Here is a 13,735-nt window from a genome sequence, read left to right as displayed (position 1 = left end):
GACTGAGCGCTACTACAGCATACAGGTGAGCAACCTGTAGCTGAATCCAGAGAGGGGAGAACAAAGTGAAGAGGTCTCACTCTGTTTATTGTTCCACGAACCACGACATTTAGTCTACTTAGGAAAAACAAATACAATGAAAAACAATGTGTTTCTACAGACTATCAGACTGTCTTGAAGTATGTGTCAAATTTTGATCCTAAAGTTTTACAAATAAAAAAAAACAAATATTGCCTTTCTGCTGATAGGCTACTTAAGCTCCAGCTAACAGATATAGCTTTGCATAGCACAATGACCTGAAATAGGGTGAAAAGATAAGCCCTATTATTTATTTACCTGTTTTAGCCCCCCCTAAAGTCCCAAAAAGTAAATATAGCCCATCTATGCACAATAAAATTGTCTTCTGTAAGTTAATAGCTTGTGTGTACAACATAATTATCAAACAGTTGATTAAACAAAAAAACTTGTTAATAACAAGATAATAAACATAGCCTAATTGTCTCGTGTGCGCACAAAATAAAACAAAATGTCCCTTTTTGGCTCCGTTCCATGAGTCCGCAAGTGTTATTTTATAGGCAACCAAATCCAGGTACTTACTAGGTATTAATATTTATTTCCTACACCATTACTTTATTAACCAAAACTATCAATCAATTCAATCAATCAATTTTTTTTGTATAGCGTCAACTCATAACAAGTGTTATCTTGAGACACTTTACAAGAAGCAGGTAAAATACCTTACTCTTTGTCTGTTAACATTACAAAAGAGCAGGTAAAAATACCTTACTCATTGTTATGTTACAAAAAGCAGGTAAAAGACCTTACTTATTGCTATGTTACAAAGATCCGGCCTATCCATCATGAGCACTTTTTGTTCTGGCAAGCCGTCAACCGACGATCTTGAGGAGCCTAGGAGAGCTCAAGAGCTCCCAGGAAAGTAGGTGGTTAGTGACTGAGATTTATAGATAGATACATGCAGTAATATGATGTACTGTATATGCACAGAGAGAGAGAGAGAGAGAGAGAGAGAGAGAGAGAGGAGCTCAGGGTGCCAGTTCCCCCGGTAGTCTAAGCCTATAGCATCATAACTAAGAGCTGGTCTACACCAGCACCAGCCCTAACTATAAGATTTATCAAAAATGAAAGTTTTAAGTCTATTCTTAAAAATACAGACTGTGTCTGCCTCCTGGACCCCGGCTGGAAGGCGGTTCCAGAGGAGAGGAGCCTGATAACTGAAGGCTTTACCCCCCATAGTACACTTGGAGACTGCAGGTACCACTAGTAGGCCTGCACTCCGGGACCGCAACGCTCTCGAGGGACAGTACGGCACTAGTAGCTCCTTCAGGTAAGATGGTGCCTGGCCATTTAGAGCTTTGTAGGTGAGAAGAAGGATCTTGAATTCTATTCTAGACTGTATAGGGAGCCAGTGCAGAAAAGCCAGGACAGGAGTGATGTGGTCCCATTTCCTGGTTCTGGTCAGTACACGAGCTGCAGCATTCTGGACCAGTTGAAGATTCTCTAGAGATTTGCCAGAGCACCCAGACAAAAGAGAGTTACAATAATCCAATCTGGAGGTAACAAATACATGAACTAGTTTCTCTGCATCACTTTGCGACATGATATTCCTGATCTTGGATATATTACGAAGGTGAAAGGTCAAAACTAGAGTTATAACAATAGAGTTATAACACTTACAATGTAGTACTCAAACTGTTAATGTATGGTTTAGACTTTAAGCTACACATTTTGTATATGTTTATTATTGCACATAAATATGATAATAGATCTGATTATCTCTGGAAATACCGTGTATGGAATTGACTGTACCTCGCTACTATTCTTGTACTTTTATTCTTTGTCTCGCGGTTTAGATAGATTCTGAATTTAGCAGGTCTATAGGGGTAAAATTTTGCTTTACTGTGTGATACCTCTTCTTGAATAAACTATCTTTGATTGTAAAAGGTATTATACAGTCTATGGAAGCAACATGTGTAATATTTACAGTCTATGGTTCCATCTACGTTTTAATGAGGGGTCTGCACGGTGGTTAGCACTGTTCCCTCACAGTGAGGAGGTTCCTGGTTTGAATCCCCGTCTCACAGGAGCCTCTCTGTGTGGAGTTTGCATGTTCTCTTCGTGCATGTGTGTGTTCTCTCCGGGTGACTCTAAATTGTCCGTAGGTGTGAATGTGAGTGTGGCTGGTTGTCTGTCTCTATATGTCAGCTCCTCTGTGATTGATTGGTGAACAGTCCAGGGTGTAACCCCGCCTCTCATCCAATGACAGCTGGGATCGGCTCCAGCCCCCCACAACCCCGAATCGGAAAAGTGGTAAAGGTAATGGATGGATGGATTAACGATTGTGCAGACGATATTAGAAGCACAAGTAACAGCTTCCATCATCACCATAAAGTTGAATTAACACTGTTCTATAAATTGTCTTCTATAGATATACGATGCATCCAAACTTTTAATGAGAAAGAAGTTAAAAATGTTAAAATGTTTCAGTGTGTTGCTCTAGTTCATATTTTGTTTATGCAGAATTTGTTCATGGTCTGTGTTTACAGGCTGTGATTCAGAGACTCTGTGTCCACCAGAGGTCAGTGTTTCTGTGTTGTTTCTTTCACTGACTTCAAAAGCCTTCGTGTGTGAGTGAGTGAGTGTGTGTGTGTGTGTCAAAAGATAACCACATTGGAGCTAATCAGCATCACATTCTCAATAGGTAGTGTTTTATTAAAAACTAACACAACATAGAACAAAATGTATAAAAATATACATAAAATTTGCATATGAATATTAAACCCAACATGATTTAAGAGTTATCTTTATGTCAGATTAATACTTTATTTGGTACGGCAGTAGCTCAGTCTGTAGGGACTTGGGTTGAGAACCGGAGGGTTGCCGGCTCAAGTCTCGGTGCGGACCAAGTCTGGAAGTTGGTCTGGTAGCTGGAGAGGAGCCAGTTCACTTCCTGAGCACTGCCGAGGTGCCCTTGAGCAAGGCAGCACTGACAAGTCATGTAAAAGTTAGTAAAAAGAAAACTACAATAACAATTTTTACAGAGAAACTGTTGGGGCTTCAGGTGACAAAAAGCTGTAAAATAAAAGTTCCTCAGAGTGGGAGGAGCTTTAAAACACCTGAAGAAGAATAAATACGCTCTCTCAGCATGAGGAATTCCCAGAGAGCCTCTGAAGAGTCCCAGCTCGGTCCCTGAGCCTCCCACTGAGATCTGTTTTTGGGCACCATTCATCACGGCATGGTGGAGTTGAACCCCGGGAGGACTGGCGCCCATTCAGGGTACGTATCCAGAGAGAATAATGGAACTCCCCACGTTGAGACGGCCAACAGCGTGGCAAGGACGCCTATCATGTTGACGCCGAGCCCCGCCTTCACCTGCAGCAGCAAATACACCCCGAAGATATGGTTAGTATTTTACACTGGATATTTCTGCCTTCAGTGAGCGTGGATCATGTTGAGCGTCTGGACTCACCATGTCCAGGATGTCGATGTGTCCGTAGGCGAACACGACAGCGTTGGGCGGGTTGGACACCGGCAGTAGGAAGGAGAAGGATGTGCAGAGGGTGGTGGGGATCAGGACGTACAGAGGGTTAACGTGGATGGCCTCAGCCTAAAGAAAAAAAAACAAACACAGAGATCTGTCTATCTTATATAAAATAAAGATCAGGTTTGACTTCATCATTTAACAACAACGACAGTGATAAGATGAACAAAGTGCTTCAAAACAAAAAATACAAAAAAACTTGACAATGGACTGTATAAAAAATGGACGCAGTCTCAGTGAAGTCATCCATTTTGTTTCTGAAGAGCCATTATGAAGCCCAATGATGCCAGTCGCCATATTGGAAATGCTGTCTACACCTCACAAAGAGGCAAAGAGGAGGAGCTGATGCAGCCTTAATTCCGGATTAGACGCGGATTAATAATAGACTTCACATTAGTTGTATCAACCAATGCCTGCAGCTTTTATTGCTAAGATACTGTACATTGTTTTTTATAATTTGCAGCAACATTATGGAGGAAAAAAAGGCAATGACATTAGGAATCGTTTGTAAAGGTCAATAAAAACATTACAGTGAACCCACCAAAGGAGAGAGGATGGGGAGGAAGATGGTAATGGTGGCAGCATTGCTGGCCACCTCCGTCACTGTGGTGACGATGATGCAGGCGACTGTGATAGTGGCCAAGACTGGCAGGTCACCCAGAGGTGTCAGCAGCTTGGCAACCCACTGAGAGAGGCCTGATACCTGCACACACACATACACAAACAAACACATATTACGACCACTGAATTATCAGTCAGCAGGATTTCAAACTTGTTTAAATGTCAATAGTTGAGCACTAAGCAGAAGAAGCGGACATAATTGTTCTGTGTTTGAGCTATAATCACCTGTGTTCTGCATTGTTGTTAGCATGCTAATGTTAGCGCTCTTTAGTTAGCTTGTAGCTTCACATTGCATGTAAATTGACAAAGAACGACCGTGATCTAAAAACTCTGACTTACTAAATAATCAGTGAGTATGTTCTTCTTCTCTCTAGTCCTTGACTAAAACAGCTTTTATACACAAGGGGAGGAGCCGGCCGTCCCGTCCATGTAAACATGGCTCTGACAACAACACAGCCAGCGGGACTCGAGCTTCTCACTCATTGTAGACAGTCATGACTCAAAGAGACATTTACACAGGATAGACTTGATGTCTGCTTTATTTATGTGTTTACATGTTGCACATTCCACATAGGTAGTTAACTTTTGTTTTTTTTTACATTTTAATTGTTGATATTCTTTCGGAAAGTGAAAGTTGCTCAAGCGATTTAGGTCGTCTTGTATTGATTTGAGTAATGATGCGAAATTTAGATTTTACTACTTCTAATATAGGGGGACTTGAGAGATCCTGTACGGGCCTTTTCCATGTTGTGCCTTGTCTTCCCTGTGACAAGGCATAAAGATAAGAACTGTTTGACATGATTGGGAGCTTCAGGAGAGCTGGTCAATAAACCCTGAGGTGAGAATGTGTTTTCACCTCTGTGCCTTCAGCGAGTGCAAAGCCTCCACCGACCAGCAGGGCGACCTTCCAGGGCATGGAGACCTGGAACTCTTTCCAAGAAATCATGGTCTCTGGATGGAGAGATAAAAAAAACATCCTGCTCATATCTCTGCCGACAGACAGAATCCCTCTCTCGGTACAAAATCAGCACCATAAACACTCATTAACATTCATCATGTTCAGGATATTATGGGCTATATTTATCAGACACAAAGAAGAAGGATTAAAACGAAGAGTATTTTCCTCTGAATTGATCCAATATGAAGTGGAAAAGAGCAAAATAAACAACTTGAGTGAACGCACTTCATTACATAACACGTGAATAACCCTTTCCGATCCCAGATGAATTGTTATATTTTGTGTATTTACCATATTTCTGCGAGGGTCCGCTGGCAGGTACGATGAAGAAGAGGAGACCCAGCAGCAGAGCTACAGTGGCGTCGGTGATGTAGCCGGAGGGACTGCAAGAATCAAGGACAAAAAAAGTTATAAACCAGGATTTTTTATTATAGCAAAGACAGGAAAATGCAGGACACAGCTATTGTTTTGAGGAGCTCTGAGACTTATTTAAACTGGTTGAAGAGGAGTAGAATATGTCACCTTTAAGACACTTTCTGACTTCCCTGTTAGCGCAAGTGAAAAATATTTAAAGAAGGCTTTCAGTCTGGAATTTGATAGCTGGATGTTTCCTACACTGAATTGAACAAATACAACTGTTGTGACGGTCAGAGCCTCACCTTTAACCGCCAGGCTTCTACTGATATGTTCTCTCTCACTTGTTCTCAGAGGAATCAGTTAGCCAGATTCAGAGCATCTGGGCCTGGTGGTCTCATGGCGTCAAGCCCAGTGTGTGTGTCTCTCTCTCTCATCCAAACCTGGCTCCTCAACATCCCACACTTCATTATGCCACACATCCACATGCACACTACTGACAGACACACTCCACATTTGCAATCACCCTTTCAATTGTTTCCTTTAAAAAAAAATGTTTTTACAATAATTAATTACTATTTGCAGTCAAATATCTCATCCTTATGCCGACTTATGACACCATGCATGACACAAAATATGTTATTTTCCTGACAATTAAATAATGTGATATGTTTCCTAAAGTGTTTGAGTACTAAAATAGAGGGACGATTCAAATGATCTTAAAGGGTAATGTAAGGCTGTTTTCGAAACCGCGTACTACATACTACTATCTAAATCAGTATAAACTGTATACTGCATACTGAGTTCAACAGTAGTATTTAGTATGACTGCCAGTCGTCGGTTATTTTGCAGTATGCAGCTTGGCACGGTTAAACTGGTTTCCGGTCCTGGAATGCGGAAGTAAACAACAGCCCATCTGGAGATAGTTAACATAATTCAAATAAAACAAGTCTACAATCTCTCATATATTCTGTCATTTATACACAATGCCCTGGGTTGAAATATGATTGGCATGCTATTAAAGTTGTAGTATACTTTTCAGACATTCAGGTTTAACAATAATATGTAGTAATAGAACAAGCCAAGGACCCTGTAACTGCAGCTGCTGCTCCAGCTGTGGCACATGCACTGTACAGTCTAAAAAGCAGGAAAATCCGAGGTGGTAAGACATATACTGTAGGCCAAATATATAAACATTTCATATTTGTTACTGGTTCATGCCCATTATGTGCCGAGATATTCAGTCACCGCCACCGACGAGATCAAACAGCTGCGCTCCGGCATTTTGATCTCTGACCTGGCACTTTGCATTTTGGGGAAACAGTACGCGAGGTAGACTGGTCCGATGCATACTGTACATTTTTCCTGAATCAGTATGACATCCTGGTATTTTTGGCATACAGTGGATCTCGCGGTTTCGAAAACAGCCTAAATGTATAGTTTCTTTATTAAAATGGATAAATTTTCCCTGAGATTATCCTACTTGTGTCGTGTTTAGCAATCTTAACACAAACAGAAGTTTCATTTTGTATATTTTCAGCTGCAGATGAATCCACTTTGGTGCTCGGTGGAGGGACTGCAGTCTCTTGCGCTCTTTTGCACGCTCTGTGGAGATCTGTGTTCAAATAAATCACAGTGAAATAAATAGTAAAGTGACTCACTGAGGGAAGAGAGAAGCCCAGCCCGTTATGAAACCAGGAGATCTGGTCAACCACAACAAAACCATCAGCAGGAAAACTGAACCAGTGAAGATCTCCTGAGGACTGAACGGAGGGAGGGAGGGGGAAAGAGAAGTCATGATTTATTTTGTGGATGAGTAAAAGAAACAATACTGCATACACAGAATCAATGTGAGAGAATGATCAGATGTTTATGGAAGCCTTAAGAGGACATGCATCCATACATTTTATTACTCCTGCACACAAAGTTTACATTCATGAATAAAACTAAATTAAAGAGAGAGAGAGAGAGAGAGAGAGAGAGAGTAATCACCTCATGGGTCCCAACGACCTGTACTCTTCTTCTATCACTCTCCTGGCTGCCCGGTCGCCCTCGCTCTTCCTTCCTCCACATCTCCACAGGAACCTGAAGCTGTGTTTGTGTGTGTGTGAGAGAGAGTGTGTGTGTGTGTGTGTTCAGGGCACACACGCTGATTATATGATTGCTAGCAGACAGAAAAATGCTCACATTGATCTACATTGATTGACTGTGATCGGGTAAAATGCATACTGTGTGATGGTCACCAGCGCCCATAATTGACCTTTCTGACCTTCCATCACACAGCTAATGCTAACATTAGCATGATGACCATGCATCGTTTGCAGGTTGTATTAGCATGAAAGAATGGAGTTCTGAGATTATATCCAACATTTGTAATATCCATCTAGAGTTACTCATAAAGTCAGTTTGTTTGAAAGTATTTTTACTCCTTCAAGACTCAGAGTTAAACCTAAGAACCACCACCAACTCCTTCATGAAAAATCACAACCCAAGTTTCTGTTATTTTTCAACAAGTCATATTTATTGAAAGGTCACATATTCTGCAAAAGACACTTCACCATGTTTCCTAACACTAATATATGTCACTAGTCTGTCTACAAAGTCCATCCTCTCCATCTTTCGCCTGCTCCACTTTTCAGAAAATGTGTGCTCAAACAGGCCGTTTGGAGATTTTGTCTTTATGACATCACAAAGGGCAGTAACCCCTCCCCCAGGTGGGTGACACTCCCACAGCTAGGTGTTTGTTCTGCCCTCTGAGTCTGCCTTCTCACCATAAACAATAGGATATGGAGCGAGAAAGCCCGAGACACCCAAGCCCTTCTAGAGAGGGGGTGTGGTCAGACACACCTCATTTACATATTTAAAGGTACAGACACAGAAACAGCCTGTTCTGAGCAGGGCTGAAATAGAGGGGTTTACAGGTATGCAAACATTTTTATAAGGAAAAAGCTACTGACTATATCTTTAAATATGTAATATTCATTCAAACCAAGCGACAACCTCTGGAATTGTAAAATCATGCAGTTCGTCGAGTGTCCATTAGAGGCTGGCTGCAGGAACACCGGAAGTCACATACACACCACAGACAAAAAGGCAGTTTTTACAGCATAAATAAACATATTTGCAGCATGGTACAAAAAAACAAAATAGGGGGGACACTCACTCTGAGCCAATGAAGAGCCAGCACAGCCAAATCCATGTGAGCAGCAGCATGATCACACTGATGGGCAGACACAACAGGAGCCAGTTCCCAAAGTTTACACAGTTACAGTTTGGGTAAATCCTGGATTCAAAAACAAGGATTGAAGATTAAATTCAGTTTTTTTAAAAGCACATCAAAGCTTTGAATGCATGCAGTTTTAGATTTGACAAATGCCAACCCTTTCACAGATTGAGTTATTTTCTATAAATTTTTCTCGCCTCAAAGCCTTTACAGGATTCTCTGTTTTGTCTGTCCCTTCTTTTTTGACTTTTTCCCCTTTCCTTTAAATGTGACGGCTCCTTTTCTCTGTTTCATACCCACACCATACACCCAGCATGTCAGGAGCACACAGCACTCACTGGTTGAGGTACTCGGAGAAGATGAGGTTAGGCGAGGTGCCGGGCAGTGTGCTGATGCCTCCGATATTGGAGGAGTAGGCCACACTGATGCACATGGCTTTACAAATCATCAGGTCACGTTTACTCCTGCTGGGAGCCGCAGGCTGACTCATGGCAACCTGCAAGACAAAAATTATAGTTGAGAAACAGAGAGGAAGGAGAAGCAAACACAAAAGTTGGTCTTAGTAAGAGAACAACAATCTGATTCATTAGCAGTGGCTTTAGTGGCATTATCGACATTTATTGTCAGTCTCTCTAGGTGTCATTTTTAGGGCTATATATGTACTTGTGGTTAAAGCATGCGCAGCACCAGCAGTTTGAAACATGAATAATAATTGATTCTACAGGGATGAATGAATCTGTAAGTGTTTCTGTACCTGAGCTGCAACGGGCTGAGACACTGTCTGTATCTGAACACAAGTCAACTTTTCTTCAGGAACATCTGGACGCTTCTGGTTACTGAGAGACACAGATGTAATAAATCTCCCACAATGCCCCGGGACAGTGAAGGAATCACAAAAAGACTACAGTGATCACTGAGCAACAGTGACCATTAAGGAAGCATATCTTCTCATACCTCACATTGTCCTCCATCTTTTCAACATGGCAGTCAGTTTCTGCAAGAAAAACAGACCTGGGTTGACTTCTCTCTCTTCTTAAGGTGCTGCTGTGAAGTCATTTCATGGCAATTAACTGGAAAGGGTGGAAAATTACCTCAACAAGCACCTATGATGCTTCGCTCCCAGGGTGATAATTATCACTTTTCTTTCACTCCTCTGAGCTTGAGTGAAAGTGCTGTTGGTGTTTTTTTTTTTATTGTTGAACTTTATTTCAGGTTGGGAAAATATGTGACCTTTGAGTATCAAATGCTTGGTAGCTATAAGACTTATAGTTAAAACTTTTATTAAAAGGTATACATAAAGACTTGTTCTTATAGTTAAAAGATCAAAAGATGAGTGGTGCCAATTCGCTGTAGAGTAATTTTTAAAGTTAAAATCTTGTTATTACTCGATGATGAAGAATTTGTAAAGTTAAAATCTTGTTATTACTCAATGGTGAAGCTTAAACAAACAATTCCTTCCCAATAAATTAAAGCCCTAACTAATACTTTTTATGTGACAAAATCAAAAAGCTCAAGTGCTAAGTGTTGCTTTCAACGCAATGTGGTAATACGGACACATTTCAGTAAATGTACTGAGGAAAAGTACTGAGGTTGGAGTTATATGTGGAAAAATTACGAGTAATGGTAGTGACATAATCTCAACTACTCTTTGATCCTTCTTTTCGGGAGGATTTATGCTATTAATAAATCCAGGTACCATCAAGTTGCAGATTGGGGTTGACTTCACCAGCGCCTCCTCCTTCGTTGGCCTTTAGGATCTGCTGGAGAACAGCCTCCACGATGGGCATCACCATGGTAACGGCTGAGGTGTTCTGGACCCACATGGAGAGGAACGCACAGCCGGACATGAAGCCCAACATCAGCCTGGAGAGGGCAACACACGGCCTCCTCAATAAGCAACTTAATACTGTCAATGTTACTATCTAACCTCAAGAGAATCCCTTGATAGAGTGCACCGATCGAAATTAAGCAAATATAGAGAAATGTAAAATGGCTGAGAGTCAAGGGCTGAGGGAATGGAGAGATTTTGATTTTATTCTAGTGTGGGACGTGTTGAGGTGATTTTTTTACCACATGAGATTGTGTTTCCACATATAAAAGACGATATTAAAGTCATATTTTGGAGGAGAGAAGGGTGTTGCTCACCATGCAGGGTTGACTCCTACCATGAGGACGAGCCTCAAGGCGATTCTGCGGTGGAGACCCCACTTCTCAATGGACGTGGCGAGGCAGGTCACGCCCACCAGCAAGAGGTGGAAGTCTTTAAAGTACTCCTTTGCCACCTGGAGGAGAAACAGAGAGCGAGGGATAGGAGAGTAAAAGTGTAAATGATAGAAAGCAGTAAAAAGAAACGTAGATTTGCACACAGCCAGGTGCTATATGTTGGTGATGTAGGGATATTAAGAACTAAAACTTTTTAAATGTTTTTAAAGTAACACAAATAGTGTGGCCTGCTTACAGATACATGGACTCACATCTGACGACTTCATGATGCCAAACATGGGGAAGAGGGCGGCGGGGAGCATTGCGGTCATGGACAGAGGAATCACCTCCGTCACCCAGTACGTCGCCAACAGCAGCAACACAAAGGCACATTCTGCCTCCTACAGTGCACAAAACACACACACACACACACACACACACACACACACACACACACACACACACACACACACACACTGGTGTATCAGCTTCGACTTTAACCTCCACATAGAAATATTATACTCTACTTTCCCGAAGACAATCCCAGCAGTTTTGATATCTCTCACTCTGATCCTGTATTTGATCATGCCTATAAACCCCTCTATTTCAGCCCTGCTCAGAACAGGCGGTTTCTGTGTCTGTACCTTTAAATGTAAATGAGCTGTGTCTGACCACGCCCCCTCTCTGGAAAGTTTGGGTCGGCTCGGGCTTTCTCGCTCCATGTCCTATTGTTTATGGTGAGAAGGCAGACTCAGAGGGCAGAACAAACACCTAGCTGTGGGAGTGTCACCCACCTGGGGGAAGAGTTACTGCCCTTTGTGATGTCATGAATGGAAAATCTCCAAAAGTGGAGCAGGCAAAAGATGGAGAGGATGGACTTTTCTCATCATTGGGGGGTTTGTAACACAGACTAGAGACACATATTACTGTAATGAAACCATGGTACTGTAAAGGGCATTTAGCACAATATGTGACCTTTAAGAATCTGAAACATTTTTATTGGCCTGTTGGCTCACATATACAAAGAATATGACTTTGATTAACTTTGCTCTCAACATACAAATGGATAACCTAAAATATTAAACAAATAAACAAAAACTGAGACTAAAAATGTATTTATAACCTCCTCTGCAATGATTAGAGCCACCTGTCATCACAAAATCTTCACCCTTTTAACACAGTAAGAATTGATTCTTGTATTTTCTTACGCAGGTTTTCTGTAAGTTTGGTTCAAATTTGCACCATAATTCAAGGGAAATCTGGCCTCTGTGTGCTGACGCTGCTTGAGCTCAGGTACGATGTATATGTTTGTTTCCTGAAAATCTGCTAAACAATATTGGAAAAACACAGAAAAGTAACTCCAAAGTAACTGTAAACCCTAGGGATTCAAATCTGTTACAGAAGTTCTTTCAGCTCAGTTTAAATCGGCTCATGAACTCTAATGAATGTTTTTTTTTCTATTATAATCATTGTTGCCCTCATAGCAATGGTCTTTTATTTAAAGGAGAATCACCTTTGTACCGATGACAAGAGGAAGAGGAAGCAGCAGCAGCGGCGTCAGAACAATCACGGCGACGCTGCGATAGTACCACAACCTTCTGCTCAACCTCTGCAGCATTTTTCACGCTTCCCTTTCTTCTGTTTGGAGGGTTCTCGCTGTAATCCTGAGGTTGTAGGTAGGAAGACTGAAAAGCCGATGATTGTTACCACGATGTTTGCAGGTTGACCTTTGGAGACTCCAATCAAACACAGTTGCAGGTTACGCGTTCGTATCTGCAGCAGTTTTCTCCAGCAAAGATACCAAAGCTGGTTACTCATTGCTGGTTATCTTTGCACCGACACAGAAGTGGGACAATAATGTGACACAACCTCTTATTTATGGTACTTTAAAGAGTGTGGGATTTCACACTTTCTACATTCACACACATCTGTGGACGAGGAAGAATGTTTGAGTGGTTCACTTTAGAGGTTTTGTGACTTTTTCCAAATGTTCACAGCGATTGTAGGAAGCAGTTGAAAATGTTGCTTTACAGTTTTTCCTCGTCAAATTATTTACGGTTGATGAGATGCTAATAGTCTAGTGTTTGTGCTAAGCTAGGCTAAAACAACGTTTATGACCTTTTTGCAACTAGTTTAAATCTTCATTTACATTTTTTAATTCAGACCAATCTGCTAAAAAGAGATTAACATCTTTCGGAGTGTTTTCTTAAAAGTATAAAAAATGCATTTCTTGCTGGTTTTTTAAATATGTCTGAAGTATTTAGTGAATGATTGATTCAGGTGTGTCAGTCACCTGAAAGACAACAGAGGTCAGTGAGTTCAGTTCACATGTGTAATAAATGAGAGCTTTACTCACGGTGTTGAGCAACCATTCAGGCTCCTAAAGGAAGTCATTGCTGAGGATTGCTGTGTTTCTTTCAATTCAATTCTCAATTCTTTCAATTCTCCACAAATTTATAACAGATTTTAACTGGATCACATTACAATAAAACAGTCCAGGGTGTAACCCCGCCTCTCGCCCAATGGCAACAGGGATCAGCTCCAGACCCCCACCACCCTGAACGGGAAAAAAAAAAACGGGGGTGAAACTCGGCATGTTTTCATCCATGCTGAATTCATGGAAGGACATAAAGATCTAAGTAGAAGTTGTGGTAAACTTATACTTGTATATGATATTTGTAAAATCATGAGCGATTTAAAAATCTATCGTTCTTTTAAGGGAGTTTTGTGACTTTGTTCCTTTCAAAACGTTGCTGTCACGTTCACTTTCTGTCAACGTGACTTGACCTTGGATAAGCAGTAGAATATATATAGATAG

General features: G+C 41.2%; 1 protein-coding gene across 3 annotated transcripts; it reads right to left on the bottom strand.

The window, feature by feature from the left end:
• Window positions 1-2,704: 2,704 nt before the first annotated feature.
• Window positions 2,705-12,751, bottom strand: slc13a1 (solute carrier family 13 member 1). Of its 3 annotated transcripts, none has more exons than XM_061037078.1 (15): window positions 12,431-12,751; window positions 11,190-11,318; window positions 10,861-10,997; window positions 10,412-10,578; window positions 9,670-9,709; window positions 9,470-9,551; window positions 9,054-9,211; window positions 8,656-8,775; window positions 7,485-7,583; window positions 7,154-7,255; window positions 5,430-5,521; window positions 5,037-5,131; window positions 4,101-4,262; window positions 3,488-3,625; window positions 2,705-3,390 (listed from the first exon to the last, which is right to left on the bottom strand). In XM_061037078.1, exons 1-15 carry the CDS (start codon window positions 12,533-12,535, stop codon window positions 3,247-3,249), a joined length of 1,770 nt encoding a protein of 589 aa, XP_060893061.1. In that variant the 5' UTR covers window positions 12,536-12,751; the 3' UTR covers window positions 2,705-3,246. The 3 variants fall into 3 exon arrangements, with proteins under 3 accessions (XP_060893061.1, XP_060893062.1, XP_060893063.1); XM_061037079.1 differs by having other exon boundaries at window positions 8,656-8,712; XM_061037080.1 differs by lacking the exon at window positions 12,431-12,751 and having other exon boundaries at window positions 11,174-11,304.
• Window positions 12,752-13,735: the final 984 nt, after the last annotated feature.

The sequence above is a fragment of the Labrus mixtus genome, chromosome 4 (assembly GCF_963584025.1).
Source record: "Labrus mixtus chromosome 4, fLabMix1.1, whole genome shotgun sequence".
NCBI classification, from domain to species: Eukaryota; Metazoa; Chordata; class Actinopteri; order Labriformes; family Labridae; genus Labrus; species Labrus mixtus.
This window is presented reverse-complemented; position numbering and strand designations above follow the sequence as displayed.

Coding starts and splice junctions, on each gene's coding strand:
- slc13a1 (XM_061037078.1), bottom strand. CDS start 12,535: ATGCTGCAGAGGTTGAGCAGAAGGTTGTGGTACTATCGCAGCGTCGCC. Junction 9,212..9,469: donor CTCAGCCCGTTGCAGCTCAG/GTACAGAAACAC, acceptor TTTGTCTTGCAG/GTTGCCATGAGTCAGCCTGC. Junction 5,132..5,429: donor CGGACCCTCGCAGAAATATG/GTAAATACACAA, acceptor CTCTCCATCCAG/AGACCATGATTTCTTGGAAA.